Source organism: Hermetia illucens, chromosome 4 (assembly GCF_905115235.1).
Source record: "Hermetia illucens chromosome 4, iHerIll2.2.curated.20191125, whole genome shotgun sequence".
Taxonomy (NCBI): Eukaryota; Metazoa; Arthropoda; class Insecta; order Diptera; family Stratiomyidae; genus Hermetia; species Hermetia illucens.
Window position 1 is genome coordinate 56,137,428 of NC_051852.1, and position 27,465 is coordinate 56,164,892.

The 27,465-nt window shown below is 40.6% G+C and overlaps 1 protein-coding gene and 1 long non-coding RNA gene across 2 annotated transcripts; one reads left to right on the plus strand and one right to left on the minus strand.

Moving 5' to 3' along the window:
* Window positions 1-74: 74 nt before the first annotated feature.
* On the plus strand, window positions 75-20,964 carry LOC119655838 (DNA repair endonuclease XPF). The gene is made up of 10 exons (XM_038061945.1): window positions 75-377; window positions 435-596; window positions 682-1,278; window positions 12,915-13,069; window positions 13,158-13,750; window positions 19,379-19,702; window positions 19,762-19,992; window positions 20,090-20,263; window positions 20,339-20,677; window positions 20,735-20,964. The coding sequence occupies exons 1-10, from the start codon at window positions 130-132 to the stop codon at window positions 20,885-20,887; spliced, it is 2,976 nt and encodes a 991-aa protein (XP_037917873.1). The 5' UTR covers window positions 75-129; the 3' UTR covers window positions 20,888-20,964.
* LOC119655839 lies at window positions 12,136-12,898 on the minus strand. Its single transcript, XR_005249960.1, has 3 exons — window positions 12,524-12,898; window positions 12,326-12,443; window positions 12,136-12,265 (listed from the first exon to the last, which is right to left on the minus strand). It is a non-coding gene; the product is annotated as an uncharacterized LOC119655839 (long non-coding RNA).
* Window positions 20,965-27,465: the final 6,501 nt, after the last annotated feature.

Here is a 27,465-nt window from a genome sequence, read left to right on the forward strand (position 1 = left end):
ATTCCTTGCGCGCATTGTCCAATATATTTGCGGATTCTGTATTTTTGCTGGTTGTCAAAAACAGCTGAGTTTGACATGGATTTGTTTTCCCCGCGAATTGAAGGTGAATCGTTGAAAAATAATTGAAGTATGAATGAGGGAAATGAAATGGAAGGGGAGAATCCCAAAGGCGAATCTCCTGAACCTGCATCAAACCCAGTGGAAGTCGAAGAAGGAGAGTCTAGTAAAGCGGCATTCAACGAAGCTGAGGATGCAGAGCTTGCAAACGCAGCAACTGCCGAAGAATATTTGGACAAACACGGAGATATCCTTCTGGATTATGAGCGACAAATGTTCTTGGATTTGATCCATCACGATGGTCTTCTAATCACAGCACGGTATTACGGTTTCATACAAAAGAGGTGTTCATAATACATCGGAAAGTCTCTTCACAGAGGAATTTCATATGACCGGGTATTGGTTAACATCCTGAAAGTTTATGCAGACCCTGGTAATCTCATCCTAGTTCTTAACAGTTCGGACTGGGAGGAGAATTATTACAAATCACAACTGGATCCGAAGTATGTCCACGAAGTAGCAGCAAACGCAAATGAAAGGTATTCAAACTCACTCCAGATATTTCAATGAATTAGGAAATTAAAAACGCACACTACGTTGCTTATTTTATTAATATAATTGCAGAGAACGCGTATACCTTGAAGGCGGAATCCAGTTCATATCCACTCGGATTTTAGTTGTAGACCTTCTAAAGAAACGTATCCCTATTGAGCTCATTACGGGGTTAATAGTTCTTCGCGCGCACACGATAGTTGAGTCGTGTCAAGAAGCCTTTGCCGTTCGATTATTTCGGCAGATAAATAAGACAGGCTTCATTAAGGCCTTTTCAAGCAGTGCAGAAGCCTTCACTATTGGATACAGTCACGTAGAGCGAACCATGCGCAACGTTTTTGTGAAGGAACTGTTCATTTGGCCTCGATTTCACGCAATTGTTAAGGGTTCGCTTAAGCCGTACGAGTCGCAAACGGTTGAATTGCATGTTCCAATGACAACAAATATGACGAAAATTCAGACTCAGATTCTGGATATTATGAATTATTTGGTCAAGGAGTTGAAGAGAATCAATAGATCGTTGGATTTATCTGAAATTACGGTGGAGAATTGCGTTACAAAAAAATTTCACAAGATCTTGCAAGCACAGTTAGACTGCATTTGGCATCAATTGAATTCACAGACGAAGTTGATTGTTTCTGATTTGAAGGTGTTGCGGAATTTGATGATGTAAGTGTTTTTTGTTGTTTTTTTAAGTAACATTTTTTTTAATTTGACCATGACCACCAACTCAAAAAAGTCCCATAACTTCCAAATGTTACAGCTTCATTGGAACTAATTGTTCCTCCTCCACAATGGACCCCTGGCCTTCAAAAATGAGCTAGCTTTTCTTTTTGAAATAGAAGACTCATATGCTCTATTGCCATGTCTGTTCGTTTTTTGGAATGCCCACGCAATAGGTTGAGTTCTTATAAATTGGGGGAAAAAAATTATATCTGTGAACGAATGTTTTGAATATAAATTGTGTTTTGTTATTCGTTGTGTAAATACGATGAAATACGCATTGGGCTTTCCAGAATTCTATCCACACGATCCAAAATTTTGTTTAAAATGTGAAGGCAGATTTCTTAGGATAACAGATCCATAATGCAATGTATCACATCACAGTGCTCTCCCCTGTGTATTTCGGCTTAGTCCGAGTCATAATTACAGAGTCATTGTCACCGCTTATCTGAACATCTAATAAAGAAAATAAGACAACTTACGCAGAGTACTTTTATACAGGGTTACAGGATAAGTCGATCTACATCCGTTAAAGATGTGCAGTATCCATCATTTCTGACTGATTTTACTATGAAACATCCTACCCCAAACTGAACCGTTTTCGAGATACACGAGCTTTAATTTTTTTTTATAAAAATGGCCGATTCTTCGGCTATTGAATTAGATATTTTGGAATATGTGGCTATTATTATTATTATTTAATTTTTACATGTAGAAAAAGATGCTCTAAGACCTCAATAACCATCATTGTCCGTAAGGTCATTAAATAGGTCGTTGAAGACGATTGAAAGTTAAAAAGTTAGTACAAATTTAAAAAGTCGAATTTCCTTTATAGGAACAACAACAGATAAAATCTCATGTAGCATAAGAAGCTAAGTTTTTCTATGAGTTTAAATAAAACCCTAACAATCTAGGGTTTTATTGGATAGCTGATAAAACGTAGATATTTTTAGGCACATCTGCAAAGCAGTTGTCTCATTTTTTTTATATATCCTGTAAAGAAAATTAAACTTTTTAAATTTGTACTAACTTTTTTAACTTTCAATCGTCTACAACGACCTATTTAGTTCACTTACGTACCATTATGGTTATTGAGATCATCTTCTTCTTTTTCTTCAGTCTTTGTCCCGTTCACAAGCGGAGTCGGCTCGTCCGGATCGGCTTCTCCATTTGGCTCTATCGAATGCCTGATCTGGATGCAATCTCGAGGCTTTCAAATCCCCATCCAGCGTATCAAGCCACCGTTGCTTAGGTCTGCCTTTTGGTGGTTTACCATCGATTTCGATGTTCAGACCAATCTTGGCAAGTGAATTCTCGTTTGTACGAATTGCGTGACCATACCATCGAAGACGCCTCTCTCGCAACTTTTCCACGATCGGTGCAACCCCATAACGATCGCGGATATCCTCATTTCGGATGTGATCTAAACGTGTGACGCCACTAGTCCAACGTAGCATCTTCGTCTCCATTACCGCAAGACGCCGTTCATTGTCTTTTATGGTCGGCCAACACTGAGAACCATAGAGAGCGACTGGACGGACGACATTGCGGTAAATTTTAGGTTTGAGACGTTCGTTGATACGCCGATCACAAAGGACACCAGTTGTGGAACGCCACTTCATCCAGGTTGCGTTAATGCGTGAAGCAATTTCATAACGCAGTTCTCCATTGGCTGATAGGGTTGACCCGAGGTATTTAAATCACTCAGTTCTGGGCAGATCACTGCCGCTGACAGTGATTGTGCCTGTTTCATGGGGATCGGTCGTCAAAAATTCAGTTTTGTTTAAATTCAATCTGAGACCGTGTTGCATGAGGCGATCATTCCATTTTTGAACGAGTTGCTCGAGGTCATTTTTGCTATCAGATGCTAGGAAAACATCATCTGCATAAAGCAGTGTGTAGGGCGCTGGACGTTGGATATCCCGTGTAACGGTGTCTATAACAAGGACAAAGAGGAGTGGTGAGAGGGCACTTCCTTGATGAACACCAACAGAGACACGAAGCGGTTTTGACACACCCGCCATACTTCGAACTTTACTTTTCGGATCGTGGTAGAGCAATTGAACCCAGCACACGAGTTCTTCTGGCACGAAGTGTTGTCGTAAAGCATACCAGATGAGTTCGTGTGGTACACGGTCAAACGCCTTCTCTAGATCTAGAAAGGCAATGTAAAGAGGGCGATGCTTCTCACGGTGTTTCTCCATGAGTAACCGCGCAGCGTGTATTGCGTCAGTGGTTCCGGAGTTCTTTGCAAATCCGGCTTGATTCACGGTTATTTCAACAATTTCGCTAATACGGTTGTCAAGAATACGTTAAAAAATCTTCATGGTGTGGGAAAGTAACCGGATCGGACGGTAATTTGAACATTCTTCTGGGCTACCTTTCTTTTTCCATATTGGAACAGTGGTACTTTCTTGCCAGTCAGATGGTGTTCTTCCTTCCTGAATAACCCGATTAAAGAATTCACTGAGCCACAGTATTGGGTCCCAGCTCTTCGCTTTCCAGAGCTCAGATGCGATGTCGTCAGGTCCTGTGGCTTTCCCCGATTTCATTTGTTTTATTGCCTCCTCGACTTCAATTGCGCTGACTGGTGGAACTGCTCCAAATGTCGGCAATGATTGTCGAAGTGGAGGATGAGCAAATTCTTCAGTTGAAATCTGCTCGAAGTATTCTCGCCATCTATCCGTTGCGGCTCGACGGTTGGTAAGCAAAGTACCGTTCTTGTCATATATATATATATATACAACAGAAGTGTTCGATATCCTGTGTGCGTTCATCACGGCTTTTAGCAAGTCCATACAGATCTCTCTCGCCATCCCGAGTGTCCAGTTTATCGTAAAGATTTTTGAAGTGGTTCGCTCGGGTGACAGCGACCGCTTTCTTTGCTTCCCGGTTGGCATTCTTATAAATTTGCCAATTAGCAGGCGTTTTATCGTCGAGAAATTTGTGGTAGAGGCGTTTCTTTTCACGGATCTTCATTTCAACATCATCATTCCAAAGCCAAGTATCTCGGTTAATGTACCGCTTACCCGGCTTGGTGACCCCGAGGGTTGCAGAGGCCGCTTTGGGGATCGTGTCTTTCATTTGGTTCCATGATTCTTCCACATTCGTAATGGTTGGCAATCGTATGAGTGAGACCGTTTCTTCTTTCTTCTCACCAAATCGCCACCATTTAATGTGCGGCGGGCCAATGCGTTCCTCACGCTGTTTTATCGGTGGCTTAATTCGCAGGACGGCAATCAACGGCCGATGTTGAGGTGCGATGGTCTCATAGGGAACGACTTTGCAATCAGTGACAGTGGTAAAATGTTGGAGTCTTATGAGAATATAGTCGATTTGCGTTTTATTGTTCCCACTATAAAATGTGGGAAGAGAGACAGATCGTTTGATGAACCATGTATTCATATGTATTCATGTATTCAAGGTCATGGGTGTCCGCAAAATCGATTATACGCTTGCCACCTTCATTGCGCGCTCCAAACCCCTTTCCCCCATGGCACCTGTTACCGTCTGCTTTTTCACCCACATGACCATTAAGATCGCCGGCAATGATTATGTAATCGTCAGTAGGCACGTGACAAGTCTTTTCATCGAGAAGTTGCCAGAAGGCATCTTCCTCGGCATCAGGTCGACCTGTCTGTGGTGCATACGCGGTGATCATCAAATCGTTCGACTTCTTTAATGGCATCACGGAAACCCTCTGAGATGGCAATGCCAACACCATATTGAGTGTGGGGTGTGGGTTACCAAAATAGAGAAGTTTGTAGCCATTTTTACCGCGTTCGCGTTCAATGTCGCAGCTGTTTGCACCAGACCATCGGGTTTCTTGCAGAGCGCAGATGTCAATGCACCTTTTCCGAAGGGCTCTTGCGAGTTCCTCCGTCTTTCCAGTTAGGGTACCAACATTTAGCGTGCAGACACGTATTTGTTTTGTTCCTTGTGTGCGGACTAACTTGCTTACGTCCTGACGCCGTCCATGCGTCAAGAACCCTTACCCTTTTCTCGACAGGACCGGGGCCCTTCCTGCCGCGTCGACTGAGGTGGACGCCCTAGCATTTCTCCGAGGGTTGTGACTCAATCCGATCATCATGTTTGTAACGACATTCTATGCATTTTCTTGGTCGACCTGTCGCGGGGCCTGTCACCAAGAGAGATCAGGTAGGATTTAGCATAGTAGAATAACTCCAACTATACTCTATTTATCTCTTTCCCTGATCTCAGTATTTTACTTTTGTTTTACTGAGGATAGTACAGAGTACGTTGCCTCAAACCCTCCTCCTTTACCTAGGCTTGGGACCAGCATACTATGTTAATAGCATCATAAAGCATCTTATTCTACATGTAGAAGTTAAATAGTAATAATAATAAGAGTCATATATTCAAAATATCTAATTCAATAGCCGAAAAATCGCCCATTTTTGTAAAAAAATTAAAACTCGTGTATCTCGAAAACGGTTAATTTAAGTTTGGGGTAGGGTGTTGTCCCTTTGGTGGGGTATAGCGCGTCAACTATACGATGATACCACGCAGGCAGGTGTTGAAAAACACTTTGAGTTTTCGAGTAACAGTAGGGGTCACTTCCCATGTGCTATTCCCATATAGCAATACAGAAAGAACACTAGGACAGAACAGTCTCAACTTGATCTTGGTGTTGAGATAACTGTGTTTGCATATTTTAGAAAAGGCAACGAAAGCAGATCTAGTGCTGTTAATCCATTAAGATGTCACCGTCGATAGAAACCGACCTTCTTAGATATACAAATTAACCAACGCCTTCGATGCTCTGCCCATTGATTTTTTTTATGTTTATCTTTAGTCCAACTCCATGACGCAGCGAGAGAGCAAACAAGTGCCATCAGCGTAGTTAAGAATAAAGAGCGTCACCGATAACAAGAAGAAATAGTAATGATGACAAGCTGCAACTCTGGCGGACTCCGCTTTGGATCTCAGATTCTTCTGATATTTTACTTTGGTGCACCATGTGACATTTTGCGCCATCCTATGACACTCTGATAATAGTTCTCCGGAATGCTCCCCCTTTCGTAGAGTAGACGCCAGATACACTCCCTGTTCATGCTGTCGAATACTTTTCCGAAATCGATTAAAAACAGGTAAGACGAAGATCTAAACTCCGTACACCATTTTGGAATGTCCGTAGGGTGTTGATGTGGTCAATGCAGGAGATTCCGGAGCGGAAACCAGCGTGCTCTCTATTGATCAAGCTTTCGAGAAGTTCTTTGATGCGTTCCAGGATTATTTTAGCTATTGCCTTTGCGACGATAGGGAGGACGCAGTAACACCCCTCTAATTGCCACACTCAAAAAGGAAGCCCTTTTTTGGAAATCTTAAACATCATCCCCTTTTTCTACTTTATAAGTAGTAACAAAGTAAGTAACTGTAGGTACAGCGATAAATAACTTTACGGGGACGCCGTCCACCCCAGCGGCTTTACTCTGTTTGAGTGCATTGATGGCCGATATGATTTTTGTTGTGTATGTTACTGTGACTAGCTATTTCATCCACAAGAGGCTGAAATTCATCACAATGTTTAACATCGGTTGCAAATTGTCTTTTCCACCTCTTTAGTTGTTCATCCTCGTGGATGAGAAGTGGGCTGTTCTCTTCGTCCTCGTCATCGAAACATTTGGTTGCAGTTCTCCAACCCTGTGGGGAATGGCGGACGCAACATAAAAGCGAGCATAAGCGACCATCAGATGATATTTCTTTTCGATGTCGGTCGGTTGAAACCCAATTGTCCTAATTGCAGACTATGCGCTTGAACAATGTCCTAGAAATGTCAAGGTGATACGGTCGCCAAGAACGTGCTACCCTATCAAGTGTCCGAGCAAGTGTTGTCAGAGCGCACCCTGACATTTATATTACCCATCACGATCACAAGCAGAGCGCACCTTGGTATTCAGATCATCCATCATGATCATGTCATCTTTAGGAAGCCTCTCTTGAACTGCGTGTAATTACTGGTAGAAAGCATCACTACATTGGAAGTCTCCGTTGGAGCATTGCATGATACTATTGTGACATTTTATGACTTGGACTAGAATCTTGCAGTCAAATCGGCTGCCAGGGTAAGAGAGCGCGTCTTGTCATAGCCCTCAAGAACAACCGAATCCCGGCGTCGCGTCGACTATTACTCCGCTTTCCAGAGTACAAAAGTACATTGCTGCAAGAGGGAGAGGAGTACCCTCCAGATTTTATAATCTTACTTCGCTTAGATCCAGAATCTCCAGTTTATATCGTTGGTTGCTTGAGTTTGAGAAAGTAAGGGGATCCTCGATACCGTTGTCGAGGAGGGTGTGCAAATTCTAGAGACCAATCATAGTCCGTTTTTGATAGCCGAAGATCGTAGGGATGAGATCAGACCCTATCCGAGGCGTTGTTGGCACACAGGGGTTATGAAAAGCCCTCCCAATTTCTTGCATGTTCTCAGTGGCTACGTAGTTCCAGGGTCGCTGGTGCGAAGCCTATAAGTGAGACGCTTACCATTTTCATTCATTCGATTATGGCAAATTACACTTGACTTAGCTGACAAGGTCCGCAACGCACTTGATTCGGCGTCAAGCACCGCGGAAGCAATGATGGTGGTTGTTACAAACCTCCTCCTAATCAGCAGTAAAAACATGCATAACACAGCTGCATGTATGGGGTTGGGCAGAGGCATAGCCTGTGAGCACTCAGCCCGTAGTGATCCATTGTATTGGACGTCATCGTTTGACGGAATAACGTAGGATTTCCGCTGGTGGATGTGATTCCATCGTCTTGTAAAATTCCTATTCAGAATATATATCCAGTTAGCAAAGTATATTCAAGTATATTTTTTTCACATATTATCTTTTTTTGGTAGCACAATAGCTAATGCTACTGGCACCTCAATTGCTGGTTCGTACGCACAGTAGTTGCATCGCATTTAAGCGGGAGTCCAGACGATTTCTATATTATTGAACGGCTTTGGAGGTGGCTAAAGCAATGCAAACGCTTGACTATCGCTACAGATCGCGATGCGCTTGTCTTTCAATCGTTCGTCAATCACCTTGGTTCAGTATGGAAAACCATTATATAGTATATAACCTGAGGGAAAAACCCAAATTCTCGTTCTTATTCGAAAGGGAGATTGCTGCTGGAGAAACGTGTGAATATGTGTATAGAAGGTCTCGATTATTACTTTCCAAATCAGCATTTAGTTTTGAAGCCGATTGCGAAAGGGTGGAGGGAGGGAGTCATAAAGGATCACTTAAATTAAGGGGCCGTTCTCAGAAACTACTCAAAAGAAAAACCTGAAAAAATAGGCTCCGAAATACGAATATATTTTTTACTGCCAACCCCAATCAAGTTTATCCTAGGTCCATAAAATTTTGCATTAATATAGGCTTCATTGGGAGCAGCCTACTGGAGTGTTTGATAGAAATCGTATTATTATTAACAAAGTTACAGTAGGTCAAAGTTGCCTATTTTACGTTAAATTGTTACTTCCTAATAGATAAAATATCAGTAGAACATCGAATTGAGTATCGGTAACGTATATATTTTACGAGTTATGTGTATATAAATGAAACCATCGCATACCCATCCATAAACGAACATCGGGCCAAGGGCAGAAGCATATGTACGTTTTCATTACATTACATGAGGCTTAGGCTATTCAGCTTCTAAGATATGATAACTCATTTCTCATGTCTGTTCCAAAGGAGCTTATTATTTAACATAACTCCCAGATGTTTCACTTCTTCGGAGAGTTGAAGAGTTATTCTCCGCATCTCTGGATTTCACCTTCAGTGTCCAGGAACACCGTCTTATATTTGAAACCAAGGAATGGAGAGCAGAAGGCTCTACCACTTTTCGCTTGCGATACCAACGCACACCATTAATCGAAGATGTGAGTACCCCCTGGAATTCATCTTCATAATAAGTTAGAAATATACAATGTCGGGAACACGTCCACATTTGTGACCAGTAGCATGAAAGAGTTACTAGAAAAACCTCTAAGGAACATTGTGATGAGTGGAATTGGAGGAAATAGAGCTAGAAACAGTGTTGGAACGCCTTAAATAGAGTTGTCATTGGTGCCATCCGGCTTCAAGGCACGTAACCTGGTGGAACAGGAACCTAATCAGAATGAGAAATGAGGTGCGAAAACTCTTCAATCGGGCGAAACAAACCGAGTACGGGCAGAGGTATAAAAGAGCACTGACGACGTAGAACAACGCGATGAAGGAAGCGAAACGAAACAGTTTCAGAAAATTCTGTGAACTGCTAGCACAAATCACAGAAGCATCCAGGCTATATAAAGCTATAGCCAAAGACAAAGTAATTTCTTCTGTCTATCTGAAGAAGGAAGATGGAATATTTACCGAGAATGAGGAGCACAGGGTACATCTGCTTCCCAGATTTCATTTGCCGGGGTCCTACCCTACAGCGCAAGGTGACAGAATTCTGCCTGACACCCCAACAGCGGACAGAAGGAGGAAAAATTGAACTGGAGACTAGCAAAAGAGGTATGCTCGGAAGCTAGAGTAAGATGGGCAGTGGGAACCTTTCAACCATTAAAAAACCGGGGTAGATGGCATTTTCCAAGCACTACTCCAGAGACAAATGCCTAGAGATCATCTTAGGATCTCTCCTAATAGTGGTAAGAGGCAGCATAGCCTTGGGATATATACCTACCTCATGGGATGGGCAAGAGTGGTCTTTATTGCGACAGCGGGTAAAACGGGTGCTTTTCACGCCAAATTTTTGAGACCAATTTGTCTGATATCGTTCTTACTTAAAACGGTGGAAAAGGTCATAGACAACTATATTAGAACTGACGTTTTGATGTGCAATCTCCTACATCCAGGTCAGCACGCTTACCAGGCAGGACAGCCAACCGAAACTCTCTTATATCAGCTGACGGATGTAGTTCGGCTGCCATAGAAATAAAGGAAATATTACTTTGTGCGTTTTTGGACGTCGAAGAGTCAGCAGATACAAATTCTACTGTAATGAATACTACTCAAGGCAAATTCACTCAAATATGCTAGTTCTATTCTCCATTGTTCGCATGTAAAACTATTATATTTAAGTGAATTCCAGTATCCATTTATAGGAAATGGTGTGAAATCTGGGATTAAATTATGGAGTGAATGGGAAATCATGATTTTTTGGGAAGGTCAAGCTTTTTCACACTCCTGACGAAAAACGTTATAGTCGTGTAACAGTAAAAGAAAGGACCAATTTTCTTCAAACCAGTGATACTATCCACCATTAAAATTTGTATCATCATAAACCGGACACATGTAAAAAAAAAAATCACTCAAATTGTGCCCATGATTCTACCAGACTGGTTTATGTCATATAAAAAACCTAGAATTTCTTGAAAATATTAAAAGTTTAATTTCTCATGCTTTTGAAAATTGTAACCCGTTTTCAGCAACTGATGAGCACCAGCTAAAAGCTAAAAAAATCCAGTTTTGAGAAAAAGGTTAAGTTAGATTAGATTTATGCAAAAAATCGGTTTTTTGAAGCATTCACATGGGATAACCCCCTTAAGGCACTTAGGTCCCACCAGATAAATTCTTTAACAGGCTAAAAACGATCGGCTCGCTAAATAAAGTCTGATACTCTGGGTTTCAGGCAAAATTGGGTTAGAAGATAATGAGGTAGTAGACGAGCTGGCCAGGAAAGAAGAGCGACGTTGCTATACTCCACAGAGTTTGTTTAAATCTCACCAAGAAAAATCTCCGGATCATAGTGGGAATACTCTAAACTATCATCTGGGGAAGCTAGGGGTATCTACGGATACGTGTCTGTAGATTCTGTGAGTAATTTCCTGGGAGAGTGTCCGGAACTTGTGCATAGAAGGTTTAGGCATCTTTATACCAGATGCCACGTTGAAACACTTGAAAGTAGGGAACATAATAAATCTTCTGTAGGTTATAGGTTTAAACGACATATGATACTATTATTTATATGTATACTATAACCAGTAAAAGGGTACAATTGTTTTTTAGGACGCAGTGCGACATCCTTTGACAATATCATTAAAATTATTAAGCATGTTGGCTTTGAATAAATGGGTACAACCTTTGCGCTTTCTCGCAAATGTGACGCTCAACCAGTTTCTTCACAAATTTAAGCGAGAATGATATTGAGGTGATCTGCCTTAAGTTGTTTGGGTTTAGATAGGCATCGTTCGAGTCGCTACCTGGAAAGAAGTGGAAGGATGAGTATACATAATACTCAGTGAGTAGCTTCATATACACACACACTAAGGGGAACACATTAACTTTTTTGCTAAGAGATGGGCACATAGCCTAGAGGTCTGAGTGCTCTATACGCTCGTTTAGTATTGTCGTGTTTTTAAGGACTCTGCATAGCCTTGAAATATCCCTTTCGCCTTCCAATTCCTCACACTATGTTTTACAGGACTCCGAACGCCTTAGGTTCCTGATGTTTAACAAGTCTTCTTTCTTATTGTTTTTACAATCACGTTTAGAAGTTGTCTGGTCGAGTGCAGTTCTTCGTTTTATCCGGGAACCATTTTACCGCATTTGCCGCAGATAATTGAACTTCCATGGCCGAAGGAGCCTAGGGAGCTGCAACTTAATCCCACAAATTTCATTGAACTTTGCCCATTCCGCTTTTCTAGTATTCCGTCTTTGCAGTCTGTTTGTTTTTGGCATTTTCTGAAACTTTTCTTTCTGCTACTGTTTCTTTCAAATATTGCCGTATCCTTCAGCCACCCGCCAATTTGTCATATTTGCGGGTCAAACGCAATTAATATAGTACAAAAAAATAATACACGCGCAGTTTTCAAATAGATCGACTTTATTAAATTTTAAGACAACAAATGACACGTTTACACAAGAACACTAATTCATAATGTTTATGGAGGCGTTGGCTGCCCGGGTTGAGTTCCTCACGTCGTTCGAGTCGCTACCTGGAAAGAAGTGGAAGGATGAGTATACATAATACTCAGTGAGTAGCTTCATATACTTACACATACTAAGGGGAACACATCCCTTCTGCGTTGAGGAAAACCGGGAATACATCCCATTTTCTAGGGAACAAATCCCGCTATTCAGGGAACACATCACGTATTCAGAGGCCTTGTTGAACTAACCCCATTAATCCGGGGAGCACAATACAATATCAAACACATTTATCCAAAATACTACTTCATAAAACTCTCACTCACCAGATCAATCGTTTCGCCCTACCTTCAGCACACAACTGTGTCGACCGGAAAGCACTTGGTAACGCAGGGAAGGAAAAAATCTGAATTGTTTAGACAGATGGTGCACACTCCCACATAGCTACCTGGTACAATGCGTTGGTTGAAGTAATCTTAGACACTTACATGTAACACAATGATCTTACGAATCAAATGATCGTTATTGTTTGTGAGTTTTTCGTTCTTTTTCATAATCAGCTAGCTAGCATCCTGAATGTCATTGAAATTTGATAGGTTTTTATCTACATTTTATTTCATGTAGTACCCCGTTCGAATGTTACGCCAATTTACACTCCCTAATTACTTTTCCATGACTTTATGTAATTAAGTATTTCTCAAAACAACTTTCTTTCAGATCCACTATTTACGGCGACGCCGTCAGTGCCTATGCACTAGTAAAACGCTATCGGACAACTGAATATGCACACAATAACTCCGGCTGGATTCTACTGGATGCAGCGGAAAATTTATTCAAAGCTGCTAAGGATCGTGTTTTCAATAGTGAACAACGTAATAACCCCGCTGATTGATTACAAAATATTCTCTACGAAGTTAAACTGCTGATGTACGTAACTAAACCTGCGCTTATTTTTTTCAGAATTCTGTCCAGAGCTCTGTCCGAAGTGGAGAGTACTATCCGAGATACTACGTGTGGAAATCCCTAATGATGTGAAACGTTCGAAAGAAAAATCTAATGACACTGTGAAAGTTTTAATCTTATGTCAAGATTCTCGAACTTGTCATCAACTCAATCAATATCTAACGGAAGGTGGCGAGCGATTCCTTCTCTTTATGGCTATGAGGAACGAGATACCTGTTAATAAGCTTGCAGATAGTTACAAAAATATTCAAAACCATCGAAAGTTAGGGGTACAACGTAAAGAAATTACCAGCAAAAATGCATCTCAAAAATTGAAATCAACTCCAAAAGAAGTTAATCTTGAAACGAACGAGAAAATCGACGAAGAGAGTCAAATTCTTATGGGGAAGGATGATAAAGTGCAGAAGGAGGAAGATGAATTAACAGAATTTCTAACACAAAATGATCCAGAAGATATGGATGTGTATCAAGAAAGTTACGTGCTTACATTATCTCAACGTGCTGGATTTGATACTAGTGTGGAAATTGAAAATGATGAACATTTGGATGCAACCTTGATGGAAAGTGCGGACTTTGAACCATTTCCAGAGGTATGATGTCTGATATTATATTTTTGGTTATTTTTCTTGTTTCTGTCAGTGACTTTTTGGTACAATCGAATTGATTTCTATTCAGATTCTGCTTTACTGCACTAGAAAGTGATGTTTTTTAACACAGTAAATCGATTCATCGGATCCGGCGCACGCGATGACCCTCTTAAACTGTGAAACAGTATTTGCACCATACTGTAGATTTCCGATTAAGAAATATTGGTACAGATCATTCTGATTTCGTAATGTTTTAACGAAGTGCGTGAAGTTGTAATACGGTCGAGGCAACTACTAATTACTCTTCGTTTATTTTCAGTTTATCATGTGTCAACTATTACAATTTTATTCATGCATGCCCGTGTCGATTTCTCCATCTTTTCGAACAGTTCATCTTTTTTTCTTTCACATACTTTCCCATCCGTAATTATTTCTGGAGCTTTTTGTTCAATTCACAATTATCTTAAGCCATAGAGGTGACTTTATCTTATCCATCTTTCCTGGGGCAATATTCATTTCCTAATACAGCGCATATCCATGATACTTTATTTTATTGAGTCATCTCGGAACCATTTACGTTTACTACCACATTACAAACTCCTCCACAGACAGGTCGACCTGAAGCCGAGAACGATGCCTTCTGGCAACTTCTCGATGAAAAGACTTGTCACGTGCCTGCTGACGATTATATAATCATTGCCGGCGACCTTAATGGTCATGTGGATGAAAAGGCAGACGGTAACAGGTGCCATGGGGGGAAGGGGTTCGGAGCGCGCAATGAGGGTGGCGAGTGTATAATCGATTTTGCGGACACCCATGGCCTTGTACTTATGAATACATAGTTCATAAAACGATTGCCTCATCTTCCTACATTTTATAGTGGGAACAGTAAAACGCAAATCGACTATATTCTCATAAGACGCCAACATTTTACCATTGTCACTGATTGCAAAGTCGTTCCCTATGAGACCATCGCACCTCAAGATCGGCCGTTGACTGCCATTATGCGAATTAAGCCACCGATAAAACGGCGTGAGGAACGCACTGGCCCGCGGCTCATTAAATGGTGGCAATTTCGTGAGGAAAAAGAAGAAACGATCTCACTCACACGATTACCGACCATTACGAATGTGGAAGAATCGTGGAACCCAATGAAAGACACGATCCACAAAGCGGCCTCTGCAACCCTCGGGGTCACCAAGCCGGGTAAGCGGTACATCAACCGAAATACTTGGCTTTGGAATGATGATGTTGAAATGAAGGTCCGTGAAAAGAAACGCCTATATCACAAATTTCTCGACGATAAAACGTCTGCTAATTGGCACATTTATAAGAATGCCAACCGTGAAGCAAAGAAAGCGGTCGCTGTCACCCGACCGAACCATTTCAAAAATCTTTACGATAAACTGGACACTCGGGATGGCGAGAGAGATCTGTATCGACTTGCTAAAAGCCGTAATGAATTTAAATAAAACTGAATTTTTGACGACCGACCCCCATGAAATAGGCACAATCACTGTCAGCGGCAGTGATCTGCCCAGAACTGAGCGATTTAAATACCTCGGGTTAACGCTATCAGCCAATGGAGAACTGCGTTATGAAATTGCTTCACGCATTAACGCAAGCTGGATGAAGTGGCGCTCCACAACTGGTGTTCTTTGTGATCGACGTATCAACGAACGTCTCAAATCTAAAATTTACCGCGCTACGTTGGACTAGCGGCATCACACGTTTAGGTCCCATCCGAAATGAGGATATCCGCGATCGTTATGGGGTTGCATCGATCGTGGAAAAGTTGCGAGAGAGGCGCCTTCGATGGTATGGTCACGCAATTCGTGCCAACGAGAATTCACTTGCCAAGATTGGTCTGAACATCGAAGTCAATGGTAAACGACCAAAAAGCAGATCTAAACAACGGTGGTTTGATACGCTAGATGGGGATTTGAAAGCCTCGAGATTGCACCCAGATCAGGCATTCGATAGAGCCAAATGGCGAAGCGATAACGACGAGCCGACCCCGCTTGTGAACGGGACAAAGACTGAAGAAAAAGAAGAAGAATTAAGGATGGCATTAAATTGTTGGAAATAACAGAGGATCAGAAGGTTTAATCAAATTGTAGAAAATATCATAGGTCGGGACGCAAGTAGTAATGATCAACCTTCAATAATTGTCCGTTGGGCTGTTTGGAAACTAAGACCGCGATTTGAGTAATGGATGTTGTGAATGAAGACAGCAAGGGTTGATCCACATCGCTCTAGACTTTTCGTATTTTGATAAAGTTTTGACATTGCGATTCAGCACTACATGCAGTATAGCGCCTACATGCTATTGCTGTCGGTTTGTTGGAGCTTGGACTCTACTTCTACTGTTCTATGCCATGTGTTTCTGAGACAATACCTTTGTTGGTCATCCTGGGATAGTGGATTCCCTTGCATGACATAGCCAGCCATATAGGTGTGGCTTTTCCTTAAAGTGCTAAGTATTTACTGCTATTTTTATCTTATGAACAACGCGTCCCCATATGTTGACGATGTTGTCCATTTGTTATCCGCTCATGCCAGAGCACTCCGATGATATGAGTCAGTTATATATTGACGGAGACTTAGAGCTTTCGAGTAACGATGGCGGTCGCTTTCCATGTGTTGTTTCCATATAACACAGAAAGAACATTGTCTCTATTTGATGTAGGAGTTAAGATAGCTTCATAAAAAGATTTTGCTGAAATGTCTTTCTTGCATAGAGTACTCCAGATGTACTCATGCTGGAGGAGAAGAAAGCAGCCTGTTCTCTACCGATCAAGCTTTCTAGGTGTCGTTTGATGCTTTTGAGGATAATTTCAGCTAATGCCTTTGTGATAGCAGAACGCTCGCAAATATTCTTAAATTGTTCCACACGGCCGTTGATTTACGATCATCTGCAACGTTTTTTGTGATACGGTATATGGCTCCGAAATTGATATTATTTGCAGTAGCTTTTGTTTCCCTGAGCAGCACAATATGCTGACGGACATTAACCGCATCAAGATACTTCTTCCGCGATTTTTTCACGATTGGTATCACCGGTATTACACATATATTGATCGGGGATTCAAACCAACATTTTCGTCTATTGTCGTTAGGCACTGTTCATTGTCTTTGATATTCTAGCAGTACTTAGAACCATAGAGGACGACGGGGAGAATAACAGTATCGTGAATTTTAGTGTCCGACGAATTGAGTAACGTAATCAATGGAGGCCCAATATCTGATCAGGAAGATAATTCTCCCAGTGGAGAACCCTGAAAGGTTGGATCATTTAAGGCTTTCCGCAGAATATAGCACATTGCCACAAGAGTTCTATCATCAAACTTCACTTAACTTCAGAATAGAGTGCTGAAATTGTCGGTTGAAGAAAGTGAGAATTTTGTACTCCCTCGATACAGTTGTTGAGGAGAGGATGCACGTTGGCAAAACGAATTCACGCCCTTGTTCGATGAGAGGTCATAGTCGATAAATAGATTCTTATTCGAGGCATGGATAACTTAGCACTTGCAAGGAGAAAAAACGAAATTTTCAGCTTGTTAGTCCGCAAATTACTATTCCTTTTAGCCGCCTTGAATTCTCAATCCCATCATGATCATTATTTCAGTGGTGGAAAGATGCGTTAAGTTGATATTGGATACTAATATGGCCCCACCTACTCCCTGAGACGCTTGGTCGTTGCACTAGACAGTCAATTTATAGTGTATCTATAGTGTTTCGCTGTAATGGACACAGAGATGCTGTGTTGGATGGCTTGTGTTGGTCACAGCATGAGAGCATTCGAGACCGATATGTGATTGCACTGTTCTCGGAAAAATTGCATGAGAGGCGTCTTCGGTGGTATGATCATGCAATACGCTCTGAATGCACTTGCTTAAATTGCACTAAGCATTGAAGTCGAAGGGAGACGACTAAAAGGCCGTCCGCAACAACAATGGTACGCTAGATTGTGATTTGAGAGTTTTTTGATTCTACTCAGATCTGATCTATGACCGAAAAAAATGATGTAATCGATCGAGATGAGAAAAAAAGGATAATCACTGAACAGTAGACACAATCGTCACTATTTCAGATGGCAACGCAAGAATAATGAAGTTTGATTTTGATTTGTGGTGTTGTGACAATGTTAGAGACATGCGATAAATACTAATAAATAATTTCTAATTTGTGGAAATAAGTCCAATCAAAGGCAGATATTTATTTACGGAACGTATTTTGGATATTATCCCTCTCCTCTTTCCTTCCCTCGACCCGCTTGTTGTTATGTAAAAGGCTATCATGAAATCAATCAAAAATTATTTTTGGTTGAAGTTTTCTTCTGGGAGTTGAAATGCATTTACGTCTCGAACTTATATATCAGAAAACTATCGGCTAAAACACCCCCCTGTTGCGTCTAGGTATTAAGTGTAGGAGCACAACTTCGTGTCTCTCCATCTCCATTTTCCCCGGCTTAAGAATGCCGTAAGAAGGTAAAGTGTCAGTCTGTTCTACGTGTCCTCGTTCTGCAGCATGGTCAATGATTTTTCGATTGTGTGGAGGTGAGAGTGAAAATATCCTTATCCGCCGAGCAGCCGGGTAAGGTAATAGCCAACCTCACCGTACTTTCGATTGATTCACGGCAGCACGTCTTTGATTAAATTCGCAGCCTATCTATCCCTCGATTTTCTTTCCCACGATTGTTTCGATGCGGTGAGAGTGCGGTGAAGGGAGAGCCTTTGACTGCTTCCTTATCCGCCTCGCCTTTTCTGAGATATACAAACCTCCGCTCAGCAGCATGAAGAGCGATCGGAATAATTCCTGTTATCACCATTACTGCTAGCTCTGAGACGATACGATAGGCGGTCGCAACTCGTAAAGTCCATTGCCGTTGTCCTTGCGTTAGGCGTTTGTGGTGCAACTCCTTACTGATGTAATTAGCCCGTACTTCGGAATCGTAAAGAACGACGGGCTGAGTCGGAAACGCTCTAGCGCAGTCTTGTCTGCATTGTGCTCATCTTCGTGTCTATCATGATACGGAGGTATTTTACCGTCCGCTTCGACAAGACCATGGTGTCATTAATCTGAGTAGGGAGGACTGTTGGAAACGTCTCCTTGGCCAGGACGACCAGTTCGGTTTCCATGCTCAGTCATCTATCTGCTGGCTAGCCACATCACCATTCCCAGTGTGTGTTGAGCGTATTCAACCGTGCGTTTGGCAACTAGTGCCGCGACATTATCACCGTATCCCACCAGATGCGATACATCAGCTATCTCGGGTTCTAGCACAACGAACCGAACGGTTGGTTAAAGTTAATTCATGCTATTATTATTCGGTGAATGTTAGGTGAAAAGAAAAGAATTGAACGCCGATCGATATAATAAGATATTCGAGAAAAGGATAATTGAAATTACACATATCTCTTAACCCTGGCGGATTATGAAAATTCTCAGTAACAACAAATTAGTTCAGATGTATAATTTCTGTACTTCAAGACAATTTTTTTTTCTTTTTTATATATAGACTTAAATTGTAAGACTATAAAGTGCAATTGGGTGTGCGTTGGTGTGCAATTAAATTTATAAATATAGATAATTATCAAAATGTATTTCCTTTTAACTTCTTATTTCCAGTTAGAAAATTTGGACATCACGTCGATAATGTCAACTAATAAACAACCAATTGTTTGTATTCAAACTTTTAAAACTGAACGTGAAGGTTCAACGGCACTCGAGCGTACTTTGAATGAAGTGGATCCGCAATACATTATCATGTATCATAGTAATGTAACGGCAATTCGGCAACTAGAAATATTTGAAGCTCGCAAGAAACGGCCGCTCCATAAACGTCTTAGGGTTTTTTTCTTAATGCATGCAGGGACAGTGGAAGAACAGTCGTATCTAACCAGCTTAAGAAGAGAAAAACAAGCGTTTGAGTTATTGATTGAAGCAAAGAAGGTAATGATTGGTATCCCTGGGTTGTATCTTTCTTATTGCTATTCTTTTTGTGTTTTAAGTCTATGGTCGTACCGGAATATCAGGACGGTCGAACGGATGAAGCTTTTATATTATTGAAAGCCCATGAAGATGATGAGGTAGGACCTGAGATAAATACAAGAGAGGCTGGCGGTCAAAAACCACAAAACCTCGAAGTACCAAAAATCATTGTTGATATGCGAGAGTTTCGGTCGGATCTGCCTTGTTTGATTCATCGTCGCGGAATGGAAGTTATACCAGTGACGATAACGGTACGTACGTCTCTATGCCAAGTTGTGGTTTTAGAATAAAATACATGAATAATATATCTCTAATAATAGAAATGAAACATGAAATCTATCCTCACAGATAGGTGACTATATTTTGACACCAGAAATTTGTGTTGAACGTAAATCTATTTCTGATTTAATCGGATCACTGAATTCCGGGCGGCTTTACAACCAATGCATTCAAATGCAACGATATTACTCGAAACCAATTTTGCTTATCGAGTTCGATCAAAATAAACCATTCCATTTGCAGGTAAAAGCAACTATCAACACTTCAAACAACTAATGAAGAATATAATTTAGAATAAACTTAAAAATACATTTCCAGGGCAAATATATGATATCAGGAGAGTCAATTACTTCGAACGCTGATATTGTGCAAAAACTGCAACTGCTAACATTACATTTTCCCAAATTACGCTTGATTTGGTCACCAAGCCCATACGCAACAGCGCAACTGTTTGAAGAGCTGAAACAAGGCAAAAGTCAACCAGATTCGGCAAAAGCTGCATTGATTGGTTCAGATGAATCGAATCCAACAGAAATCGATAAATTTAATACAAACATTTTCGATTTTATGATACGCCTGCCAGGAATAAATTCAAAGAATATTGGCAAGGTCATGCGGCACGGGGGGTCCTTGAAGGAGTTATTGAAGAAATCAGAAGTATGAAGATATCAATATTCTAAATTTACTTCTTTGCTTGACAACAATTAATTGCAGGCGGATTTGGCTGAACTTCTAGATTCCCAAGCGAATGCAAAGTTATTATGGAATATTTTGCATGTGGCACATTCGCCTGCCCCTACTGAGCCCAACGATAAACCATTCACTTCAAAGTTCCGAAGAGGTCGCGGGCGAGGCCGGCGATTTTGAAAATGCTCTGGGTTTTTTTTCTTATTTATTTGCCAGTACGTTTAAATAATAAAGTTTAATATATGATTCTTAAAAACTTAGTAGTGTACTACTTATTGGAAGTTAGTAGATGTTATGGTAAAATTATATGCACTAAGAAGGTGCAGTCAATGAGAAGGTTGTTCACATAATGGAAATGTGCGGCTCGACAATCCAGCGAAATAGGTTAATTGGATAAGGTATGTATCGAAGTTTGGTGTACAAAAACCTATATCATTGCTCTTATTGTAGGCTTTCTAGAAATAGTGAATGAAAGCATTGATACGACACTGATATCGGAACCAAGAAGAAGAACATTCAGGCCCGGATGAAAAGTATGCGGAAAGGCGGGGCACGGGGTGGAAATTGTTCGGACCTGGGGAGAAAATTATGCGGGTTTCCTTATTATGCTTTTTTTAATTGAAATTTTTATTCCGAGTCCCGAGCAATCCCTCCTTTTCTGCTCAAGTATATTCCGCAAGTCCCAATGACATCTACAATTATGTGATTAGTTTTCTTATTCACAGCCATGGCTGTCTGAGCGTCAATTTGGAAAGAAGACAACATAACATAGATAAGTGCGGTCTATAAAGATATTGTTTTCAGAGTATATTGTGTCTTTATATGCCATTGCGGGAATGATGTATAATGGCTTCCTGGCAGATGTTGGGGCCCCTAGGTCTTTAGGATTGCACGATTTGCGCACAGCTTTAAGTCGAAGCTTGTGTATCATACTACTACCGTACGTTTGTATTAGTTTATTATTAATGGTGAAAAGCTGAGGGTTCTTGCTCGTGAGCCAGCACATTTGTCTGTGTCTCACACCTAGGTCGTTTTTAAGGTTTTGTGTAAACACAAAACCTTATTAAAATCGATTCAATTGGCACGAAATTTGGTAAGGCTTGGTTTGGGAATCCCTTTACATATAGCCAGTGGCGCCATTTTGCATTGAGTTTGAAACGGGTGTGCATTTTTTTCACCAAATATGGTTATGTGGCTTATCAAATTAAAAGGCTCGATTAGTACTTTCCCGAAATGATTTCTGATGTTAGGGAAATATAGAGGAATGATGGTTTAAAATGTGTGCCCCAAAAAGTGAAGCAAGTCTCGTTCTCAGCACCTATCCAACCAAAAAATCTGATAAAAAATCACGAAATCAACGCCTCAAAATACATTTGGTTCCGACATCGGCATAAATCAAGTTAATAATATCATATTCCTATATTTTAGAAATTTAGCCGGTAACCGCCCTTAAGTTCATCCTAGAAGTAGGCATTTGTGCAAGGGATAACATAAGGCACAATTTGGTCAAGTTTGAAGAAAATCCAACTATTATTAGCAAAGTTACAGAGGGTGAAACTGTGCCATTTATTGTGAATTTCGAGCATTCTACAACGTGTATGACGTCATCATCACATATCAATTCGTCAATACCACAAAGTGAGCTCATCTGAATGGGGGTCGCAAAGAAATATCTTGTTTTAGTTTTTTAGTAATTTCAGATAGATATATTTGTATATTAAATCAGCGGTATTCAATATACATAATATATATGCACATATGTGGGCTTTTGTGTACGAAGTAAATCGGAAATGCGGGCGCAATCAATTTATATAGTGCATTGATATAAGTACAGAATTCAGTAATAGGCAGTTTTTTTGTTTAGGAGGTCTGTAATATGTGTTTGTTTGTTTAGTTGGCTGTAATATGTACGTATATTGTGTAGTTTAGAAAAATATGAAGGAATATGTTGGATTTGTGGCTATATGCGGATGGAAAAATGTGCGTTGAAGTTTCTCATATAAGATGAACACAAAACCTTTATACCCGAAGGGCGAGCTTCTGGTATAAAGGTCAGAATAACTGATGATAGCTTCACGTGAACCAAGTCTCATTTTTGATAAAATTTGCACCTTGTATGGAGATGGTTTCGAGAAAAAAGCGATTAAATTTTAACATCCGAAAAACACGTGAAAAAAAAAATAATTTTTATTTACATGTCGATTCCAGCACATATAATAAAGAGATTTCTGCAGCGGCAATATTCAGGGCATCCATTTGCTCTTGTCTGTGACGAACTATTGCTTCTTAAGTCGTAGTGACAGCTTTTTTTCGGCTATAATAATGCGATTTTCATTCACTTTTCGAACATACTTTTGGCTGTCCGGATAACTTTCAAAGGCCCTATTTCTTAAAATTTTAGTAATTTTTTGAAATTTTAAAACCTACCTAACGCCTTAAAGCTTTGTGTAAAACAAAACCTTATTAAAATCGGTTCATTGTCTGTTTGTCTTTTTTCTCAGAAACGGTTGTATCCATTGACATGTAATATGGTGGAAAGTTGGAAACTGTCAACGCTCAGAAGGATCTCCTCACATGCAAAAGGGGGTAGTAAAATGTTTTTCTGTATCAAATTAAAGGTCTCAATTAGTGGTTTCGTTTTGACATTAGTTGTAAAGGATGTACGATGTACGATGTACGATAACTAGAGAACAACCACTTATTTCATGGGACCATTCTCAGAAATTACCAAACCAAATCATCATCAACGGCGTAACAACCGGTACCCGGTCTAGGCCTGCCTTAATAAGAAACTCCAGAGAGGTTTTACGCCGAGGTCCACCAATTCGATATCCTCAAAAGCTGTCTGGCGTTCTGACCTACGCCATCGCTCCATCTTAGGCAGGGTCTGCCTCGTCTTCTATTTCTACCATAGATATTGCCCTTATAGACTTTCCGGGTGGGATCATCCTCATCCATATGGATTAAGTGACCCGCCCATCGTAACCTATTGAGCCGGATTTTATCCACAACCGGACGGTCATGGTATCGCTCATAGATTTCGTCATTATGTAGGCTACGGAATTGTCCCTCCTCATGTAGGGGGCCAAAAATTCTTCGGAGGAATCTTCTCTGGATCGCGGCCAAGAGTTCGCAATTCTTCTTGCTAAGAACCCAAGTTTTCGAGGAGTACATGAGGACTGGCAAGATCAGTGTCTTGTCTTGTACAGTAAGAACTTTGACCCTATGGTAAGACGTTTCGAGCGGAACAGTTTCTGTAAACTGAAATATAATAAGTTCTGTTGGCGGACAACAACCGTGCGCGGATTTCATCATCGTAGCTGTTATCGGTTGTGATTTCAACCCTAGATAGGAGAAATTATCAACGGTCTCAAAGTTGTATTCTCCTATCTTTATTCTTCCCGTTTGACCAGTGCGGTTTGATGTTGTTGGTTGATTCGTCTTCAGTGCTGACGTTGCCACCATATATTTTGTCTTGTCTTCATTGATGTGGAGCCCAAGATCTCGTGCCGCCTGCTCGATCTGGATAAAGACAGTTTGTACGTCTCGGTTGGTTCTTCCCATGATGTCGATATCGTCAGCATAGGCCAGTAGTTGGGTGGACTTAAAGAGGATCGTACCTCTTGCATTTACCTCAGCATCACGGATCACTTTCTCGAGAGTCAGGTTAAAGAGGACGCATGATAGGGCATCCCCTTGTCGTAGACCGTTGTTGATGTCGAATGGTCTTGAGAGTGATCCTGCTGCTTTTATCTGGCCTCGCACATTGGTCAGGGTTAGCCTAGTCAGTTTTATTAATTTCGTCGGGATACCGACTCAGCAGGGAACGGATGCATTCGAAGATTGATCTTGGATATATCTACTTAATTCTTTTGCAACTTGGAGCCATGCGGATCACAAACACGGTACCCACGCGTGGTTGAACGTATGCAAGACTTTTTCGTTTCCATAAAATTACAAAGAATGTGCTGGGAGCTGAATCTCCTGTGCATCGCCTTCTTGGATTGGAGTTATGTGGTAAGTTGTTTGCGTATCCAGTTGCTAGAACGTTTCTTCATGGTGTTTTGCAAATATATGCATAGACCTGCCTTTTCCTTAGAACTTCTAACTCAGGTCCCCATTTGTTGGGTAGAACTAGTAGTTTTCATCTCCTCGACCTTTTGCAGCTTTTCAAAAGGAGTATCTCGAGTTCCTTTCGGCTTGGATTAGGTGTTAAGTTGTTGAATTACTTGTTTCGTAATATTTTATTCAGTGCTTAGAACTCATTGGCTAGTACATTTGATGCCTTTTCTTCCTGACGCACGATTCCTTGGCCAACACTTGCGAGATCTAAATCAATCTAGATTAGATCAAGTAATTCCACAAGGTAGGACATGTCTCTTCCGTTTTGCCTGTGAATAGTGGGAATGTTTTCCTGGGCTGCCGCTTGTGTTACTATCTACGTATGTACATTCATCGAAGACCCTCTTGCTTACGTGTACAATAGGAATTTTTATTGGACCCCCTCATGCGTAAAAAATGTATTATATCTGGAGTTAGCAAATCTGGAACACGGTATGCATTTTTCGTATTAAAGTCTCCGCATAAAAAGAAATGATTTCCAAGCAACTTGAAAGTCCTACCGATATATACACACTTGGCAGAAAAAGTCTGCGTACAGCCGCTTTCAATAAAATCGTATTATTGTTTGAATATGAGGGCTATGATCTAGCTTTAGCATAGCTTAGGCTCAAACTATTGGCGGTTTAAACTTAGATATAGCGTTTTCCACCTGTTGCCACTTTCGGTCACGCTGCTCCCAGGGCAGAGATGAGGCAGCGTCTGATGAGTTGCGTCTACCCTGGACGAAATTGTTAGTTCCTCTTTTTAAAATTGTACTGTTAAAAAACCAACACAAAATAAAATATTTCCAGATTTCGTAGAATACATTTATTACTTACTTAAAGTACTATCTGCAGGCAGAATTTTATTAATTTAACTTTGAAAGTTTTTGGGAAATCATTACATTTTACAACAAACATAAACAATTCGGGATACCGGAAGCTGGACGCTTCGGGTGTAAAGGTTTTGTGTTCATCAATTGACACTTAAACAACTAAAAAAAGTCAAAAAAGGGAAACTAAAGGTCCCCATGGATCCCGTCGTTCATACTATATAACTTATATATATATGATGATGACGTCAGATGCATCTTAGAGTGCCATAAATTTACCTGAAATGCGAAACTTTGACCTTCTATAACTTTGTTAATAATACTGGGATCGCCTTCAAACTATTCAGAATTATGTCACCTATGCTGATGTCTGTACTTCTGGGATAAACTTAAGGGGGGCTTTTCGTTTATTTTCTAAAACATTGTAATATACCATTATTAACACTATTTGTGCAAATATAGGAATGAGATTTTTAGGCCTAGATTTCATATAGTTGGATCACTGTGATTTTTACAGGTTTTTCGGTTGAATAGATCTGAGGACGAGACCTGTTTCACTTTTTGGGGCACACATTTTGAGCTCTATATCTCCTATGATTTACCCAATATCAGAAACAAAATCAGTTTCGAAAAGCACTAATCCGGTAAAAAGAATTACATCCTCCTTTCGCATATATGGGGAGCTCCCCTTCAAACTCAACACCAAATGGCGACACTCGCTGCATATAAAGGGACACACAGATAACATCTCACCAAATTTTGTGGCAATTCGTTCAGTCGTTTCCGAGTAAATCAGGAGTGACAGACAGATAAACATTGAACCGATTTTAATAAGGTTTTGTTTCACACAAAATCTTAAAAATTAGGGCGGAAAAAGTCTGCGTATACCTTAAATAATAGTTTTAAAATTACTAGTAATTACCAGTGTATTGTCAGTTAATCATTTGTAGGGTATTCTCGGTATCGTGATCTGACGTCGGATACCAGTCGACTCAACTGTGAATGAGTACCTGAGTCAAATCTGGGCAATAATCTCGGGCGAGCGCAATGCTGACCACATTGCCTCCTATAGAGCACTATAATCCTGTAGTGTACCGTTACAGTTTTAAATGAAGTGCTCTAACACACTTCAAGGCCCTGATCCAATTGGATTGTTGCGCCAACGATTATTATTATTATTACTCTCGGTTCTTAATAATTTGTTGTAGACGGTGAGGCATAGAATTGATAAGCTTTGCTGTCTCCTCAGATGAAGATTTCTCCCATTCTTCTCTGAGAATATTTCTCAACATTTCTTTGCTTCTTTGTGTTGACGAATCCTTCTCTTGAGTGAGTCCCATAAATGTTCAACGGTATTAAGGTCTGGAGATTGTGGAGGTGTATGAAGCTGTTTTGGGGAATTATATAATAGCCAGGACCTCACAAATTGGGCTGTTTGTTTGGGATTATGTTGAAAATAATAATCCTTATCCAAGCAGAGATTTCTGTCATTTTGCTCTAAATTATTCCTTAAAATATTAAGATAAGTTAGCTTATCCATTGTTAACTCAGTAAACTCAAGGTTACCCACGCCTTTAGACGACATACATCCTCAAACCATTACTCCTCCACCACCGTGTTCCACTATAGGAAGTAAATTTTCATTTCGGGCTTCGGGATTTGGGCTCATTTATGTACTGTAGTAAAAACCAGGCGCATTTTTCGATTAATCGGCGAAATGAAAGGTTTTCGTCGTGCGACTCGTCCACGGTATCCAGTATTTTATTTAAGGGGATCATCCTCTGTGAAGGTCGTTTTTTTCGCCTTTTTTGTAATTTTTTGTGAA

Coding starts and splice junctions, on each gene's coding strand:
- LOC119655838 (XM_038061945.1), top strand. CDS start 130: ATGAATGAGGGAAATGAAATGGAAGGGGAGAATCCCAAAGGCGAATCT. Junction 378..434: donor GGTCTTCTAATCACAGCACG/GTATTACGGTTT, acceptor GTCTCTTCACAG/AGGAATTTCATATGACCGGG. Junction 19,703..19,761: donor TATTGATTGAAGCAAAGAAG/GTAATGATTGGT, acceptor TTGTGTTTTAAG/TCTATGGTCGTACCGGAATA.